Source organism: Prosopis cineraria, unplaced genomic scaffold (assembly GCF_029017545.1).
Source record: "Prosopis cineraria cultivar Desert tree isolate PC_DT_omini unplaced genomic scaffold, ASM2901754v1 PC13, whole genome shotgun sequence".
Lineage (NCBI taxonomy): Eukaryota > Viridiplantae > Streptophyta > Magnoliopsida > Fabales > Fabaceae > Prosopis > Prosopis cineraria.
The window spans coordinates 5,110,292-5,128,582 of NW_026555344.1; the positions used below are offsets into that span (position 1 = coordinate 5,110,292).

General features: G+C 34.2%; 2 protein-coding genes across 2 annotated transcripts; both read left to right on the forward strand.

Annotated features, from left to right (window-relative positions):
- The first annotated feature begins 586 nt into the window (after positions 1–586).
- LOC129290948 (IQ domain-containing protein IQM1-like) lies at positions 587–5,329 on the forward strand. Its single transcript, XM_054928010.1, has 9 exons — positions 587–918; positions 1,423–1,851; positions 2,202–2,316; positions 2,628–2,693; positions 2,816–2,904; positions 3,509–3,596; positions 3,810–4,040; positions 4,340–4,441; positions 4,850–5,329. The coding sequence occupies exons 2-9, from the start codon at positions 1,427–1,429 to the stop codon at positions 5,327–5,329; spliced, it is 1,596 nt and encodes a 531-aa protein (XP_054783985.1). The 5' UTR covers positions 587–918; positions 1,423–1,426.
- Positions 5,330–9,774: 4,445 nt separating this feature from the next.
- On the forward strand, positions 9,775–12,951 carry LOC129291653 (protein IQ-DOMAIN 8-like). The gene is given in 6 exon segments (XM_054929133.1): positions 9,775–9,985; positions 10,067–10,318; positions 11,067–11,267; positions 11,379–11,492; positions 11,922–11,957; positions 11,960–12,951. Coding segments are annotated over 6 exon segments (1,179 nt in total). The 5' UTR covers positions 9,775–9,919; the 3' UTR covers positions 12,470–12,951.
- The last annotated feature ends 5,340 nt before the right edge of the window (positions 12,952–18,291 follow it).

Sequence of the window (18,291 nt, forward strand, 5' to 3'; positions counted from 1 at the left end):
GAAAACTCATTGCGTATGAGCATAATTGCTTTAGTAGAATCAGAGTAGACATTGACTCTGTTAAACTTTTCTGCTCAACTAATATTGAGTCCTTCAAGAATGCCCATGACTTTAGTTGCTGTGTTGGGATGGTAACCAAAAAATTTAATAAAGCCTTTGATCCATCTACCTTGATTATTTCGAATGAGTCTATCGCAAGAAACAGTCTTTTAATTGTTGATAGAGCCATCTGGGGAGTATTCAATTATGCGACCTATGTTATATTTGGAATGTTAAAATTCATTTGTTATTCATAAATTATTCTCAAAACTGAAACTTTGGTCAGGGGAGCAGGACGCTCCAGTTGATAGATGAGAAGTGGTACGTGCTCAAATTGTAGATCTCAGATCTCTCACACTTACCGTCGTCATTATTAGTCTCCTTCATACCTTTAAATGCTTGTGAAAAATCGGCGAATAGTACGCAGCGAGCCAAATTTTTCTTTCGACTCTTTCTCTTTCTTCGGCAGTTCCGCTTTACCGCGTTACCTATTTCTCATTCCTCAAGAAAGGAACATAACATAACCATCAATGCGCGCCCGCGCACGTATGTATACATGTGTGTGTGTATACATGTTCATGCCCCAATTTGAACTCTTCAACTGAATTCAATTCAAAACCCTCGTGGCTTCTGCGAGTCTCCCAGTTCCTAATTTTCTATTCAACATAACCCAATTCACAATTATTTCAAACCAAAACGGGTTTCCAAGAGGAGGACTCGATTTTCTGCACTTTTTGTCTTCTACGTGTTCCAAGAATTACATTCAGTAAACTTCCATATATATACGTTTCATGATTTTCCAGTCCTTTTCCTCTATAAAAGGTGCACGCTAGCTTCCCATTTGGGAGCGTACTCAGGTTCTTTCTTCTACCACACAAGGTGAGTGACCTCACATCTCTTTCTCAATCCCCTGTTTCTTCAGCTTTTCCTTAGCTAAGCTTTAGTTCATGTCTCCTTAGTCCCTACCTCTAGAGCCTTGTAGTTGCAGTGTAGTGTAGGTGTCTACTTATACGCCTCTGTTCTGTCTGCACTTAAGTTTATCAGACATCAGATAGAAAAAAGAAGGCTCAACTTGTCTTGCAACCTTCATGTGTGTCCCTGATGAAGTAGTTTATTACCTTTCGTTCTGTTTGTAATTTTGAGACGTTGCGGTATTTTATCAGAATCAGAATTCAGATACAAAGACCCAAATTTTAAAATGATGTCTCTGTTCTCAGAATTGCTTGCACGTGATTTGAATGTTCTGCAACCTGCATTTGTATATAAGAATGTTAAGTCCGCCATTAAATGGTCAAAGCTAATAATCAACGGGGAATGGTCTTTGTCTTGAATTTTCACCACTGAAGAGAATTCTAAACTGATGTGTTTCTTTCTTTTTTGCAGAGGAATGGAAACAGTGGCTATCAGACCAATGGACTTCGAGTCCAAGGAAGGAGAGATCACACTGAGAACAAGCAGTTGCAAGAAGCGAAGTTGCAGCGATTTCTATAAACCTGATAAGCTTGATGAAGTTATTGCCAAAGAATCTACATGTCCAAATAAAAGGAAGGCAGCGAATCTGAAGCTCCAAACCACGTTCTCATTCAAATATCTAATCCCTCAGAATTCCCATTTGGAGGAAAAACTCGAGGACACGTACTTGTTCAACAAACAAAACTCCACAGTCCTGCTAGCAAAACCAGAAACAACATGGTTCTCTCCGAAGTCCATTGGAGAGCTTGAGGTAGCTGCAATTAAGGTGCAGAAAGTTTACAGGAGTTATAGGACACGAAGGAATCTAGCAGATTGTGCAGTTGTTTGTGAGGAACTCTGGTATGTTAGCTCTATACCAAACTTATGCATCTTTCTCTGATTTTCTTTGAAAAATGTTATGATTGTTAAATACGTGATGTGTTGTTGGGGCCAATCCACGTCGACCAACTTGACAAAAAATGATATCCAGGGACATGAGTTGCTGGTCAACTCTGTCAGCATTAATGTGGAGCGTTCATTGGATAATAAATTTGATTCGAAGAATTTGAAAATTTATCAGTAATGAACAAATCTTAGAGACAAGCGCGTATCGTTTTATATGCTCATTATAATTTCATGCTGTAGCATTAACTACTTCAAGTTCATGATTGAAATACTAAGTGGGTATAATTTTTATTAAACTCTTGCAGGTGGAAAGCTATAGACTTTGTAACACTGAACCGATGCTCTGTATCATATTTTGACTCTGATAAATCAGAACCAGCTCTTTCAAAATGGGCGAGAGCAAGGACCATGGCTGCTAAGGTATCTCTTTTCATGTTGGAACTAAAGTTACAATTTTTTTTTTTTCGACTTTGACTAAGTTGCCGAGACTGGAATGTCTTTTTGACGTCATTCAAAATAATGCATATGTTCTTTAAGCCATATTTTTTCGTTGCCTCAAACATAATTAAACTTAAACTACATATCATCTAGCTTTCTGGTTAGATCTTTGACTAAGACTATTGGGAGAGACAAATTCCAAGTTTTCATTTTCTTCTTAAGAGTCCAGAATTTCTTTTTGAATCCGGTCGAACGCCTATGAATTTTTTTTTTTTTTTTTTTCTGTTTGGTAGGTGGGAAAAGGTTTGTCCAAAGATGAGATGGCCCAGAAATTAGCGCTAAGGCACTGGCTTGAAGCTGTAAGTTAATTCAAATGAGGGGATATGTTGACCATTATCTGATTCTTAAGCTCACGTTTGCTAAAATTTCTTCATAGGGATGGATCAAGGGCTAAGACTTTTCTTGGTGTTATTATATGCAGATTGATCCTCGTCATCGATATGGCCACAACCTTCACATCTACTATGATGTCTGGTTTCATAGCCAGAGCTCTCAACCTTTTTTCTACTGGTAAATTTCGGCAACACAAGCTTTCCTACGACAATTCTTTCACATAACCATAATATATAAATGTTTTTTATAAGATAGTAACACACTATTTATAATTCATTTGTTTTAAAAAATTCATCTCTATGACATAATCAAGTATTAAGTCTAATATAACCAAAGTTTAGATGGTAAACTTAAACATACACACATTCACGTGATTGTACATATACACACAACTAGGTGAATTCGTTGAATTTAAGGAATAGATCACATAGATCATGGCTTGTAAATAATAGCACTTGCCTTATATTTACATTGAATTGATGTATTCTAAGATTACATACGTCAGCGAACATTTAATCGCCTACCGATGAAAATTTTAAAATTTATATTTTATTTTAATATACACACGCAGCATATCATATATACAAATTTGGTTTGACCTCGAATTTCTCCTGCACAGATTCTTTTAGATGTAAAATGAATAAAATTACTATTTATCAATTTGAACAATAATTCGAGTCACTAAGATTAAAATTGATAAAACTTGAGTCTTTTTTCTTTGAAAACTCTGATTTTTATTTCCTTTTCTGATCTGTAGTCTGTAATTTGGTTTGTATTTCAGGTTGGATGTTGGAGATGGGAAAGAAGTAAATCTGGAGGAGTGCCCAAGAAGCAAATTAATAAAGCAGTGCATAAAGTACCTGGGACCTGTAAGTCTCTTCTCACCTCACATACACAGTATACAGATCGTTTGGACTTCAAGTTTCATTTTTTCTTTCTCCTTTGTGTTGCTTTGATTTTGCCATATATCAATTATATAATTGGCATTCCTATTAATTTAATGGATGATGATCAGATTTTCGATTTCAAACTTTTGTCAAAAAAGCAGCTAAGTCGGTTGGTTTGAATAATTGTTATTGCAGAAAGAGAGAAAGGCATATGAAGTGAGTTTGAAGTGTGGGAGGCTTGTTTATACACAAAGCCAACAACTTGTACACACTCATGAGGGATCCAAGTGGATTTTTGTCCTAAGTACGTCCAGAACTCTGTACATTGGCGAGAAGAAGAAAGGCCAATTTCAACACTCTAGCTTCCTTGCTGGAGGCGCCACCATTGCTTCTGGAAGACTGGTTGCCCTCCATGGTGTTCTTCATGTGAGACTCAATAATCTTGCTTCACACTTCACATACGCGCATATGTAGATAACCAGTAGATACACTGCTTCCGAACCTTTGTTATAAGGACTTCCTACATGTTTCTTAATGTAACATGCTTTTTCTGAGGCATTAATTTTTTCCACGTTGTATTAATTCTTGATTAAATAAATAAATTCCTCAAACTAATGACTTTTAATGAGGGTAATTTTAAAATTTTACAAGAAATAATTAATCTTGATAATTGAGGAAAAAATCAATATATTGATGTCAGTTCATTTGCCTATGTTGTTGATCAGGCTATATGGCCCTATAGCGGTCATTACTGCCCAACCAAGAAGAACTTCAAGGAATTTCTTGGCTTCTTGCAAGAGCACAATGTGGACTTGACAAATGTAAAGGTAAAAAACCAGAATCTGATCAAGCTGCCTTTTTCCGTACGACGCCTTCATAGTATTTGGATAGTAACATATTCATCTGAACCCTGTCCAAAAAGGTATAGTCATAGAAACTATATTAAGCATTGGATTTAGGCATTTAGCCGACCAATCATAGGGAAGGATAGATAATTTAAAAATATCTTGGAGAAACCATGCATACTTGTTTTTTTAATATTTAAACCTTGTTAAAATGTATATATGATGAATTAAAACAGAACAGCTGCTATTTTTATTTATATAAAAGGCTCATAAACTGACGTGGATCTTTTTCTTTCCAAATTTCCCAAGTAGGGCCATCCTGATCAACCCTCTTCCAAATTTTGACCTGCAACTCCAAGCGATAACTCTTTTTGAAATGGGTTTTTGCAGACATATGCTGTAGATGAAGACGTGCCTCCTCCTGAACCAGTAGATGACAAGCATCTGGGCCAGCAATGCCTGTCTACGGCGGAAGCTAATGTGGGTCCCAGCGAGGCAGCCATTAGCACAGCAGAAGTGGTGGGTCACCACCACCACGGGACCACCACCACAACCAAGGTGGCCGTGGAATCTTCTTCTTCTTCATCTTCTTCTCAACAAAAAATCGCTGACAGGTCTATGTCAAGCAGCAGCAAATGGACCACTGGAGCTGGTCCTCGTATTGGTTGTGTCAGAGATTACCCAACAAACCTCCGAGTTCAAGCCCTTCAACAGCTAAATCTCTCTCCCAGACTCACTCATAGTCATCATCACTCTAACCCTAATTTCATGAAGCTGCCTATTCCCTCTCCAAGACCTTCTTCTCAATTCCTCTTATCGCCCAGACTTGTTCATCTGAGTCTTCCTCAACCTCCTACCCCACTTAGGTAGTGTTTGGATGGACGTGAAGGGGGGGGGATTTTAAAAATCTTTCCCACTCTCTTCTCCAAAACGTCCCTCCCAATTTGAAAGATGTCCCCTCCCCTCTCCCCTAAACCAAACAGGGCTTTAATGATGATGACACTCTTTCAAATCAATAAAAAGAAAAAAAAAATAACATTGACGATACCCTCATTAGGTCTCTCTCTCTCTCTCTCATCAAATAAATTAATAATGATATTAATTAGTACCCTTGGGCCTGTGAATGAGTGAGGTTATTATCATGGTTCAATGTTTTGACGGGGTTAGGTGTATAGGCACTCATTGGTCACCCCAACTTTTTATGTTTGGACCATTTATTTACTTGAGTTTGGAGGAGGACAAAGGGACACAAAGTAGAAGCTAACCCAATATTTGTTGTTGTTGTTGTTGTTATTTTTTTTTTTTTAACTTCACATTTTTTCTTTCTTTGGTTAATTTCTCTTGGCCTAATCTTTTTGTCATTTACTATCATTTGCTGAATAATATTCTCCCTCTCTCCTTCGGATGTTACCCAATAGTTTTTTGGGGTCCGGTCAAGATCCCATTCTTGTAATTCAAATAATGCTAATGATATAGTATTTTTTTTTTTCCTTTTCCTTTTCCTTTTCTTTTCAATTTAACTTTCCACCTGTGACATTTTTTTCTCTTTCTGCAAAATTAAATTTGCCAAGCGATGATTCCGACCCACATCAGCATGCTCAACATACAGATAATTTGGACATAAATAAGCTAGCATGATGTCTTCAACCCACTAATTAAGGAGTTTTCTTTGGCCATGACATAAGAAGTTCAAATTTTCGTCATTTTTATGATATCATTCAAATACATTGGATACCGATTGATTTGAGTAAAAAGTAATCTTTCTTGAGGTATTGAGGATAAATAGTATATCATTTTGATCTAAATTTATTCCACACATAAAGACTATGAACTTGAAACTGTCAAAATCTAATGCAAAGTCTACAAACTTGAACTAGTCAAAATCTAATGCAAATTTTGAAGGTTGACATATTTAGATAAGAATATTGAACATCAAATTATCAAAATAATTTTTCCCTTTTTTTTCTAACCAATATCCAAGATGTCATTCAAAAAGCGACAAATCTACGGTTGATAGTTTTGAAAATAGAATAGAATGCTTTGATTGGTAAGAGTGATGAGGCGGGGCATTTGATATTGGTTGTGGAATTTCTAAGTCAAGATATGGTTTGGTTATAGAGAGAACAAGGTTAAATGCATAGGAGGATGCGATGGTTTAAAACTTAAGATTGACCAAAATTCTTAAAAAAGTGAGGCATTGAATATTTGACTTGGAGTCCAAACTCCTATTCATTTGACTCGGACTCTTGACACAATGTTACAGTAATTTACCTTGTACAGCTCTATATATTCTTCAATCTTCATCATGATCATTAAGTGGTGAGATCTTAGTGACAATAAGCCAGACACATGAATTAAGAACAAAGAAAATCCACCCATCTCTCTCATTCCTTCCTTTTTCTTCATTTTTTTTACTGCATTAGTAAATTCAAAAACTTGGCCGAAGAAAAAAAAATTAATGCAATAAAAATGGGAACTAAACTCTTTAGGCAATTGATTATATATTCTCGGAACGTGTAAATAAGGCAAGAAATGGGGTGGGAGTCGGGAGGCGTCGGAAGTATTTGTAGCCCAAAATTTACTAATATAATAAAAAAGTTATTTTAGATGATTTGGAATTTATCTATTTAATTATTCTTAAAATGAAGTTTTTAAATTGTATTTTACCCCAAAATTGAGATGTGTCGCAATTTCAAATTTAATTACTCCAAGATTATTATTCATACACACTATATATTATTTTCATTGCAAAAGCCTCAACAAAACTAAAAGTTATAGGGTTGAAAATTTAATATATCACAATCTCATTGCCTCATCCCTGATAAGGGATGTGCACGTTGCTTGAAAGACAGTCAGCTCGGGCATTTTCTGAGCCATTGGGCCGTACATTAAGTGAGGGTCAAGTTTCAGCATCTTCCCTTGCTCAACCCGACCCGAACATATTGCATTTTTTCCCCTTCAATATTTTTGTAAAAAATATTTATTTTAAAGTACTATTTTTTGTTGAGAATTGTCATTTTCTATATTTTTTTATGATTTTTTGAACATTCCTTATCATTACAATTTTTTTAATCTTTTTCAAAATTTAAAATTTATTGTTAACTTAATATCATTTAAAAATAATTGACAGTTGATCAAATGTAATTTTAAAAATAATTATTTTTATTCTAATATTAATTTCATAAAAAAATTATAAATGATAATAATAATTTTAAAAATAACATTTATTTTAAAAAAAAAATTTGTCAAGTCAAATTTAGCTTGAACATTTAGGTATCGAGTTGGTCCAAATTGTACATCAAGCTAGGCACAAGATAAAGATGATTCCTAACCTGGCCCAAGCGCCCCCCTAATATTAACCTACAATGGGCTATGGTTTGTCTTTTGAATTAGAGTCAAATTTTGTTTTAAAAAGAAAAAGGAAGAAAGAAACTCTTAATTATTTTGTGGATGTATTTGAAAAACCACAACTTGAGATCTATTAAAGCAAAAAAATGGAGAAAAGGGAAAAAAATTTAAAATTAATGACTTGATTGATGATAAACTTGTATGAAAATTAAAGGATTGATTTTAAATCAACTTCATAGAACAAAATAATAAGAAAAAAATTCAATAAAGACCCCTTGATTATATTTAATAAAAAAGAGAACTCCATAAATTTTAAAATTTCACAACAATCTAAGGGTACTGTAGTAAAATTAAAATGCTAAGAAAATTACCTACCTATCCCAACTGAAAGATAGTTGTTTGTCCGTTACTTTAAGTTGTATATTTTCATGCATGTACTATTATTTATTATCTTATATTAAGTTGTTCATTGCCTTGCTATCTATTGTTTATTCATTAATTTAGTTAATAATCAACTTTTTCCCTTGCTTTTGGACATTTGTAATGGATAAACAATAGCTGGCAGGACAATAAAAAACTTAATTATGATAATGAATAATAGTATATAAAAAAACGAACAATTAATGTTAGCATGATAACAACATTTGAAATAAAATTAATTGAAAGTAATGGATAAATAACAAACAATAAGGGCAATGAATAACTTAATGTAGGGTAATAAATAATTATGTGTAGAAAAATGAATAGCTCATAATAGCATAATAACAACACTTAGAATGAAATCAACTAAAAGTAATGGACGAACAATAAATAGCATGGCAATGAAAACTTAATGTAGGATAATGAATAATAGTATGTAAATAAACGGACAACTAATGTTTTTAAGATGATAACATTTGGAATAATATCAATTGAAAGTAATAGATAAATAACAGATAATAAAGCAATGGACAATTTAATATACAGTAATGAATAATATTATGTGGGGAAACAAATAACTTGAATTAGTTTGACGATAACACTTGAAATTAATTCAATTAAAAATAATGGACAAACAATATACAATAGGATAATAAACAAATAGACAATAAGAAAATGAACAAATTGTGTTTACATTCTTCGGGTATGTTTTGTGGAGATGATTAATTTTATCATTTCTCTCAGCCTTTTAATTTCCTTGTAGTACTTTTAAATTGCAGTGAAATTTCAGAATTTTTAAGGTTTTCTTTTTTTATTAACTATGATCAAAGGGTGTTTATTAAAATTTTTTCAAATAATAAACCAACTTGATCGTCGGAGCGGGATAGCGCTTACTGGGTTAACTAATTTATTTGAATGTCTTTATTTACAACAAGTCAACAACTATAATATTTACAAGTCATAAATAATGTGATTTATTACTGACATTCTCTTTGATTCACCAGAAATGTTAGTGTATCAGTATTAATATACATTATGGGCTTTTATTGAGGAGGTTTTTGTCTTCTTGGCCTATGTTGTTCTGTTGGTTCAACCAAAAACTGGCCTTTTACAAAATAATTCGTAAGGTTAAAAAAAATATCATTAAAAAATTGGGACCAAGAGTCTCTTCACTTCTCTTTGTTTTTCTCATCTTAACCATTTATATTATTTTATTAAATAAATTTTTTAAAATTAAAAATAATATAAATAATTGAAATGAGAGAAATAGAGAAAAATGGGGAGAAAAAAATTGTAAAGTTTCTCTTCCAAAAAACTTGTGCCCTCAATGGAAAGCACGGCCCGCGTTATTTCTTCAGAAACGGCGTCGTTTGGTTGCTGTTTGCGACGGTCGTATTTATGACTTGTCAACACCAGAGCAGGAAAAAGAAAAAGAAAAAGTCAATTTGTATCCGTTATGTTCTGTGTCATTTATTCTCTTTGCGTCACAAGTTTCAAATTTCAAAACTCTGCTCCCCCCCCCCTCTCTCTATAACTTTCATTATTTGCCTAATGCCTTAATTAAGGCAGCAGAAGAAGCAGACCACTGAACCTCGTGATAACAAAAACCTAACCTAGGAAACCCACAATTTTGCATAATACCTTGATCTGCTCTTCTGCTCTGCGAAAAGGAGTTAATTTCCGATTTCTCCAATGGGAGGTTCCGGAAAGTGGTTGAAATCACTCATTTCTTCGAAAAAGTCCTCCCCAAATGATCGAGTAAGTAACTTTGCTTATTAAACGTTGCAATATGGTTTATGATGTTATTTAATATCTTTCTGTTGCTGTTTTTTCCCTCAGGAAAAGACAGGTTCTGAGAAGAGCAAGAAGAAATGGAGGCTATGGAGGAATACTGCTGAAGGGATGGGATCATCCACGAGAGGCATGACGAAGAAGAGAAACGAGGTAGTGTCAGACAAGTCGGACACTGTGTCGAAAGATGCATTTACTGCCGCCGTGGCTGCTGTGGTCCGGGCTCCACCCAAAGGTTTCTTGTTGATCAAGCAGGAATGGGCTGCCATTCGTATTCAGGCCCTGTTTCGAGGATTCTTGGTATGTAGTCTCATATTCAAATGCAAATTGTTTATACTCTGCGTTATTCTAAGCCTGTACTCTAGAATTATGCTTGTATCATTCTTGGGGCCTAAGATTTCACATTCCAGCCCAACCGTGAGAAATGTTAGTCTATGAGATCACACGAAGTTGGAGATTAGTTCTAGTAGCATATTCCGAGTTCAATATATCTCCTAACCTTTTGCTGAAGACACAATACTATGTGGACTAGTACTTCTGTTTCTCTAATCTGAAATGAATTCAATCATAGTGAAACTTCAATATGTGAGAGGTAAGTTTTTCCCGAGCGAGTGAATTTGATATCTACTGAGAAAATTATGGGGAGTACGCTTCTTTCCCTTTTATTTGAGTTTAGCTAGATCAGCTAATTGCAATAGTTATATCATTAAGCTTCCATTCTAGAGGAATGCAATTTAGATTAGAGCTCTTAAAACTGCATCAATCCTCACTGATATTATCCCTTTTTAAATGCTATAGCTCTGTAAATTTACTAGGGAGATAGCCAATGATTTTTTGCCCCCTTGTTTCAGAATTTGATTAACAAACATGTTAACTAATTGATTATGATAAATTGGATCATATTTTGTGGTTTTTACTTCTGCAGTGCCTGGATGTGACCGAGCGTGAAATATTAGTACATTAAACACACGTTTATCATGGTTTCATCTTTTCCATTGTTATTTTTTCCTTCCCATGTGGTGGTTTCATACTTGTATTGGATTTGCAGGCAAGACGAGCATTAAGGGCCTTAAGGGCAGTGGTGAGGATTCAAGCTATATTTCGTGGGAGGCAAGTGAGGAAGCAAGCAGCAGTAACTCTGAGGTGCATGCAGGCTCTCGTCAGAGTTCAGGCCCGCGTGAAAGCAAGGAGTGTGAGCTTGTCTCCAGACAGGAAACACACTCAAGGTAATGCTCTTAAGCAAGCTGAGGTATGTATTACAAACTACATTTCGCAATTTGCTTTCATAATTCATCATGCGACATATATGTACTCTTGATGATGTTTTAACATGGAACTGTCTGTACAATGAAACTGTCAGAGAGGATGGTGTGACATTCCAGGAAGTGTTGATGAAGTCAAAGCAAAGCTACAAATCAGACAAGAAGCAGCCATCAAAAGGGAGAGAGCAATGGCATACTCTCTCTCTACACAGGTAATCAGAACTTTAGATGTTCAGAAGATTTACTGATATGGTTGTTGGATTGATGCCAGAGCATATTCTAGAAGTGTGGTATACAATCTAATGCTTTCTTTTGTGGTTTAGTGCCTGGAGTCGTAGTCGTAGTGCATAATTCATCCCCTATGTCTAGAACATTATTGAATTTATTTTAAGTTCTAACTCAATTTTCCTTTTGCTGCTTCATTGATGATATACATTTGAGTAATGAACATGGATGACCTGCGCACCTGCATTTGATTACCAATGTACATGCATGTACATTGATCAACATTTTCTAGTAGTTCTTAAGTGTTTTGTGATAGGGTTTTTTTGTAGAATCATGACACTTGAAAAACTTGTTCTCAAGGAATTAATTAATGATGTAAAATTAGAGAAAAAAATCTTACTGTTTCTTGTTTTCAGCAATCCAAAATGAGTGCTAGCCCAAACTCAAGATTCTCAAGCCAATGTCTCCACTCAAGCATGACAATCTTGACAGTAGGAGCTTGTTAGAGCGGTGGATGGCAACCAAGCCATGGGAAAACAGGTTGAAGTCAGAGAGATACTTTGATTCTCCGGACAGGACTCCATTGTCAAGGAAAAGTGATAACTTTCTTCTCCCCAGAGCAAGAAAGAATGCTGTTACAACCAGGGTTTCACTAAAACCTCCTGTAACCAGCCTATCAGCTCCATCATCATTGTCGTCGTCTTCTGCTATAAGTTCGGAATGCATGTATGATGAGAGCCCTCTATCAGCTTCATGCACATCACCCGAGGAAAAGAGCGTTCCTAAACCGAGCTTCATGAATTTCACTGAGTCAACTAAGGCAAAACAGAAAACATGCAAGTGTTCCTCTCTGATTGGAGATGCCAGAAGCACTTCTGGTTGTGATCCTTCAGTTAATTTTTGGAGAGACTGTTATGCAACGCCTCAAAGGGCAAGCTATCAGAGAAGATACTCCAGGAGATGAAAGGTTTTCATGGAGAAAAACTTGGGTTAAAAGAAAAAAAAAATTAAAGTATTTGTTATCAAGTTTTTGAATAAAAACATAACAGGTGAAAGTCTTCTACAGTTCAACACAATATGATTGAAACTTTCGAAAAATTCTTTCACATGTTTAGTTTTTATTGGAGAACTTGGTTATAATCATCTAACAACTTTACCTAAGGATTGTCTCCCTGAAAATGGGATATAAGTCTGATGTGTCTATTTCTAATTAGTCCAACATCTTGTTGTCCATTGTCACATTGACACATAGTGAGTTGAATGAGTGTACAAGTTTGCAGATAGAGGCTGATTTTAATTAGCAGTGTAGAGATATATCAAAACTGGGTTTTGCATGACATGGCACATTGCTTCCAGTCTGGCGTTTTCTTTCATTTAATTAATGGATATACACATGTTTGTCCTATTCAGGGACTCAAGCATTGAATATATGGGCTGAGTTGTAGATGAGAAATGTCCTTCATTGAAACTATTGAAGAACTCAAACTATTGAAGATCAAATCCATGTAAGACAACTATTCATTGAAAACTGAACTACAACAGTTTGGGCTGGAGATAATTTATTGTTCATTAACTAGCATCAACTCATACTGTGCAAGTGTAAAAAATCCTTAAATGATTGCACCTAAATCCAAAGAAACAATGAATTTACAGTATCATCTAGTGTTGATTCTATGTAAAAATATTAATGTTGATTAGTGAGTGGCATGGAAATGTTATCATCACTGGTGACATATACATAATCTGCAGAAGTTCTATTGCTGAATGGGCGAAAATTGCTTTGAAGTTTGAACCTTAATGTGTTAAAAACAAGTTTTTTCATTGCCTTGAAAGCATTCTTTCACTGCTTAGGAATGCAATGCAACTGATCAACATCAGAGAAAATGCATGTACTACTTCATAATTTTAGAGTGGTTACGTCAAAGCGATGAAGTTTAAGTGAAAATTACATTGCAACTAAAGCTACCCGCTTGGGTTTTAAAAACATCAAATATTTGCATAGTGGTGTTACTGACTACTGAGTCAGTTCTTATTAAAGGAGGAAATCAAAAATAAATCTGCGGCAAATATCAGCAAAAAGAGAAAGTTGCTGGAAAGTTCAATTCAAGATTAGAAATAAGTAAAGCTTTATTATTAGGCATTTCTTTTTCCCATATAGGAAAGAAAGAATAATTAATAGCAAACCATATGTGGTCCACATGAAGGAAATGATAATATATGTAATCATGCAGGATCTCTACTATGGTCCAGAGATGTCCATGAGAGAGGACCACAGTAATGTTGAGCCTCATCAATATCCTTTAACTATTTGTGCATCACTCATTTGTTGAATATAATATATCAACACAAACAAAGGGTTTAAATATTTTTCAGTTTCTAAATAGACTAAACGATGAAATAGTTCGTGGGTCAGTTTCGGAAGGCTGGCCATTTTCTGATAAGGCTTTGGACAGTTTCTACAATCCGTTAAACTTTGACTTGTTTCTACTGCATGGCCTACGTACGTTCATTATAATGAGGTTGTTGCAAGATATCATTTTTTTTTAATGGATTTAGCATATTTACCCCAACTATTTAACTAAATTTGATCTTCCATACATCATTTATTTCTTGCCAATAACTTACATATGATCCCAGCCCATTTTTAGTGTCTAATTCCAACTTAATATATATACTTCATTTCCCCCTCTATTATTGAATGCTTTTTTTTTAAAAAAAATTCATTTACAATGTTAGATAAATTGTTTTATTTTATTATTTATTTAATTATTATTGGAATTTATTTAGTATACCCTTAAATAATGCATATATTTCATAAGGTTAGCCAGATGAGAAGGACAACCATTAGGTGAAGTGAGACATTTTAGGATATATCCTTTTCATGCTATACAATGGCAGTAACAAAAGCCATATCACATTATTATCATATTTAATAAAAGAAATTAAAGCATACGATTGTGTTGTAATATGATAACCCTGAGAGATTTCCAAGGAAGTTCAATAACAAATAAGATAAACAAACCTAATAAATTAGAAATTTAGCTATTTAAACATATCATGCATGACTTAAAGCCTCTGTTTGGTCAGCATGATGGAAAGGTAATAATTTTTCATGGCATGATAAATGAGATATGAATATCTATATATGGATCATATCCCGATAATTATTCAGTAACAACCATTTCTTTATATTATTAATTTTTGTCAAGGAACATATATTGTATATATGACATGTTGCATATAAAGTCTTTTTTTATTTTTTTTTCATCCCACTGTGTTTCCTATCCCATAAACCAAATTAGTCCTAGAGATTTTAAGCACACTCAACATACAAAAAGCCAGATAAATAAACCATATTAATTAAAAATGGACATGCCAGTCATATGTCTTTAGGAAGTATTTTAAGGCATACTCAACATACAAGTAAAGAAGCCAAATTAATTGAAGACAAGAGACAATGCAAGTAAACATATAAGGACATATGTATATACATTAATTCTGATTTATCCAAACCTGGCTTAGGTCACTAGTTATTGGGATTGGGGCTGGGTCTGTGGACAGAGTTCCCACGTGGGAAAATGCGCTAACAAAGGCAAGAAATCAGGATGCCACCAAAAGTTGAAAATTTTTTGTGAATGTGTGAATAGATGGAAGATTCTCTCCCATCCTCAAGCTACTCTGAGAGATATCAGATATAGAAAGCGAAGAGAAAAAAGTGTATAGAGAGAGAGAGAGAGAGAGGGCTTGGGCTTATAGCTTTAATTAATTTGCTTCAAGTTGGAGTAAGTTTTCAAACTTGCTCTCATGGGGGTGTTGCCCTGAATAGAAGGAAGAATAACCCTGTCCCCATGTTCTCTCTCTCTCTGAGATTTCCCTTTTTCTGTGGACCCTCTCTGGTTTTGTTTCTTTGCTTTTTACACTGCACAACACCCATATATATAACGTGTGTGTGTGTGTGTGTGTGTGTGATGCTTATATATTCCATTATCTGCGTTGGCCATACAGATAAGACCAGTGTGGTCCTCATATGCCATACATTGATGCCAATTATTGATTGACTCTATCGATAATTCGAATTTAAGTCGGTTCATTTTTCACCTTTTTATGTCTAATGCCAATTAATTATGATAGGACTTGCCATTTCTTGTCCTTTTGGGTTCAAAAATAAATCCATATCCTACTTTTCTTACCTGCATCATCCATCCAGCTGGAATAAAATAGACTCAAGTTGGTGATGCTACTGCGAGCAAGTAATTAATTAAATAAAGCAAATTATGTGTACACGAAATAAAGTGCACTGGTTTGGAATTTCTAGGCTACCTAGCTAGCTAATTAATCATCTTCACTAAATCTAGCACTTGGAATATTTTTCATCAGTAAAAGTTATCTAGTTATCACGCGTGAGTAGTTCAATATATGATTTCTCTTCTTCAAGCTTAATATTGTGTGTTGCTAATATGATCTCTATATTATATGAGTGTGTACGAGAGTACTAGATCTGTTGTATCAGCTCTTAGCATTTCTAAGAAATCAATACGACAGTTTACAGGAATAATAGCATAAACAAATGAATTTATAACATTTAATTTGAGAAATGATATATAATATGTGACTTGAACATGAGCTTAGGTAAGGTAGAAGCTAAGGTATTGTTGTTTTGTTGTTTTAGGTTTTGGTCGTAGGAGGATGCGCATTAATTTGTACTCACTGAAAGAAAATAATGGGAATTAAAGTGGAGTGAAGGGAAAGAAAAGAAGAGAGAAGAAGAAACAGTTTGACTGAAAATGACCTATACCAAAAAACCAGTCTCGAAAGAGGAGAGGACAAAAGAATTACACAAGAGTCATATGTTGATATGTGAAAATGTGAATAATGAAAGTACTTGAATAGAACAAAAAAAGGGGAAAGAATCCGATAACAAGAGTGGTTTTGATGGCTCAACTAAAAAAAAAAACAAAAACAAAACAAAGGAAAGCTAAAGATGCCAATCCCTTATTAAATGTTGCATGTGCTTCAATTAATGGCGAGTCCTGTTTGGACGCTACCCTTACCCTATACCCTCTTCCTTCTTCTGTAAGCATTCCTCATCAAGCTCTTCTCCTTCTCCTCCTCCTCTTTTTCTTCCTCAAGCAACAATTTTTACATCACCTTCACGTTTGAATTTTTATTATACAACATACACTGACACTCACACTATGCTTCATCAATTAACTTTCTTTTGACATTTTTAACTGTATCTGACAAATAATACTAACCCCTCCAGTTTTATATGTCGATCATTTTTTTTAAAAAAATTATACATAGTCCAGCTTTTAATAAATCATTTTGCAAAAAAAGATGAACAGTTAATTACTTCCTGACAATTTTTTATGAATAGAGTAAAAAGATTTATACAAGAAAAAAAGTGTGTTTTTAAAAAATGATGCTCTTTCTTTTCAGTATCATAAGACACTTTTTCTAAAATATCATGTCAAGAAACGTAATGCATTTTGGTCTTTAAAGATGTAATTAATATAGATTTTCCAAAAAAAATTTAAGTGGGGTGTAATTAAGGAGGTTTTATCCAATTAAATAAAGGTGAACATGCATGGAAAGAATGCGATATCTTAAATCATGTTAACTAACTTCTTTGGGGTGTAAATTAGTTAAAAGTGTCTAATAATAAATGAAGAGAGTACATTTAATAAGAGTAAATTGAAAATGTTTTTTTTTTTTCAGATAACATCAATAATTTAAAGTAACTTATGCATAGAACCGGAAGGAAGGAGTAACATTCACTTAGTGTTAATTAATACATGATAAAGGAAGTTGATATTATAGATCAACAACATTAGAGAAAACTTTATCTCGCAGTTTTGAATATTTTACAAATTACAATGGATTCCATGCTGGATTGCTTGGTTGCCTTGTTTGAAGAGCTGATGGAATATCTTAAAGGCAAATTTGATTCTGTTAGCGAAAGTTGGATCGAAAATCAATTTGAAGGAATCAATTTGAAGATAAAGTGATATCATGCATAAAGAGTAAACGAATATGCTGGCTAATTGAGCACAATAAATGATAAAAAGTGAAATGAATATTACTGTATACTGATTTAATCACTTCTGATGAGAATGTTATGAGAGCAAGCCTTTGGAAGACAGGCTGATCGCCAATCATCATATGTAGAGAATGTTCAATGCATGGCTTTTAATTACCCAATCATGACCAGTATTACCAAAAGTGATTATTATATATATACATCCTTATTAAGTTTAATGAAAGATTAACAAGTATCATTAGCCACTAATCAAGAACCAATACATATATATAGAGAGAGAGAGTTTAGCTGATCTGATGAGAAGTATAATTTTGATAGGAAGTGAAAGAAGAGACAGAGAAAAAAGATCAAAATGTGTTGCATTTTTTGGAGACTAGCTAGCTAAGAGGGATGATGCAGAAGATGATGATCGGCGATCCCAAGGAACTGATTAGACGTGTCTGGTGTTGATTATTCAGTCTGTGCTTTAGAGGGAATCCCAGAACAGGATATATATAGAGAATGAGACTTTTGGTGGCATATAAATAAATTCATGAAATGAAACGCATAGTGCCGCGAGGGTACACAAAGTGGCCGGCAATTAGATTCTTCTCGATCGTTGTCCCGGCAGCATCTTTAATTTCCCCTGTGCCACCATTTTATGTAACTCTTAGCTAAAAGCTTATATAAGCTTTTTAGATCAAATCAATCCCATAATATTAAAATATTCATTCACATATTTAACTTAATTAACCCTATTTCATGCT

Bases quoted from the DNA above. Each gene is read 5' to 3' on its own strand.
- LOC129290948 (XM_054928010.1), top strand. From the start codon at position 1,427: ATGGAAACAGTGGCTATCAGACCAATGGACTTCGAGTCCAAGGAAGGA. The intron at 1,852-2,201 runs GTATGTTAGCTC...AAACTCTTGCAG, and splicing joins GTTGTTTGTGAGGAACTCTG to GTGGAAAGCTATAGACTTTG. The intron at 4,041-4,339 runs GTGAGACTCAAT...GTTGTTGATCAG, and splicing joins CCCTCCATGGTGTTCTTCAT to GCTATATGGCCCTATAGCGG.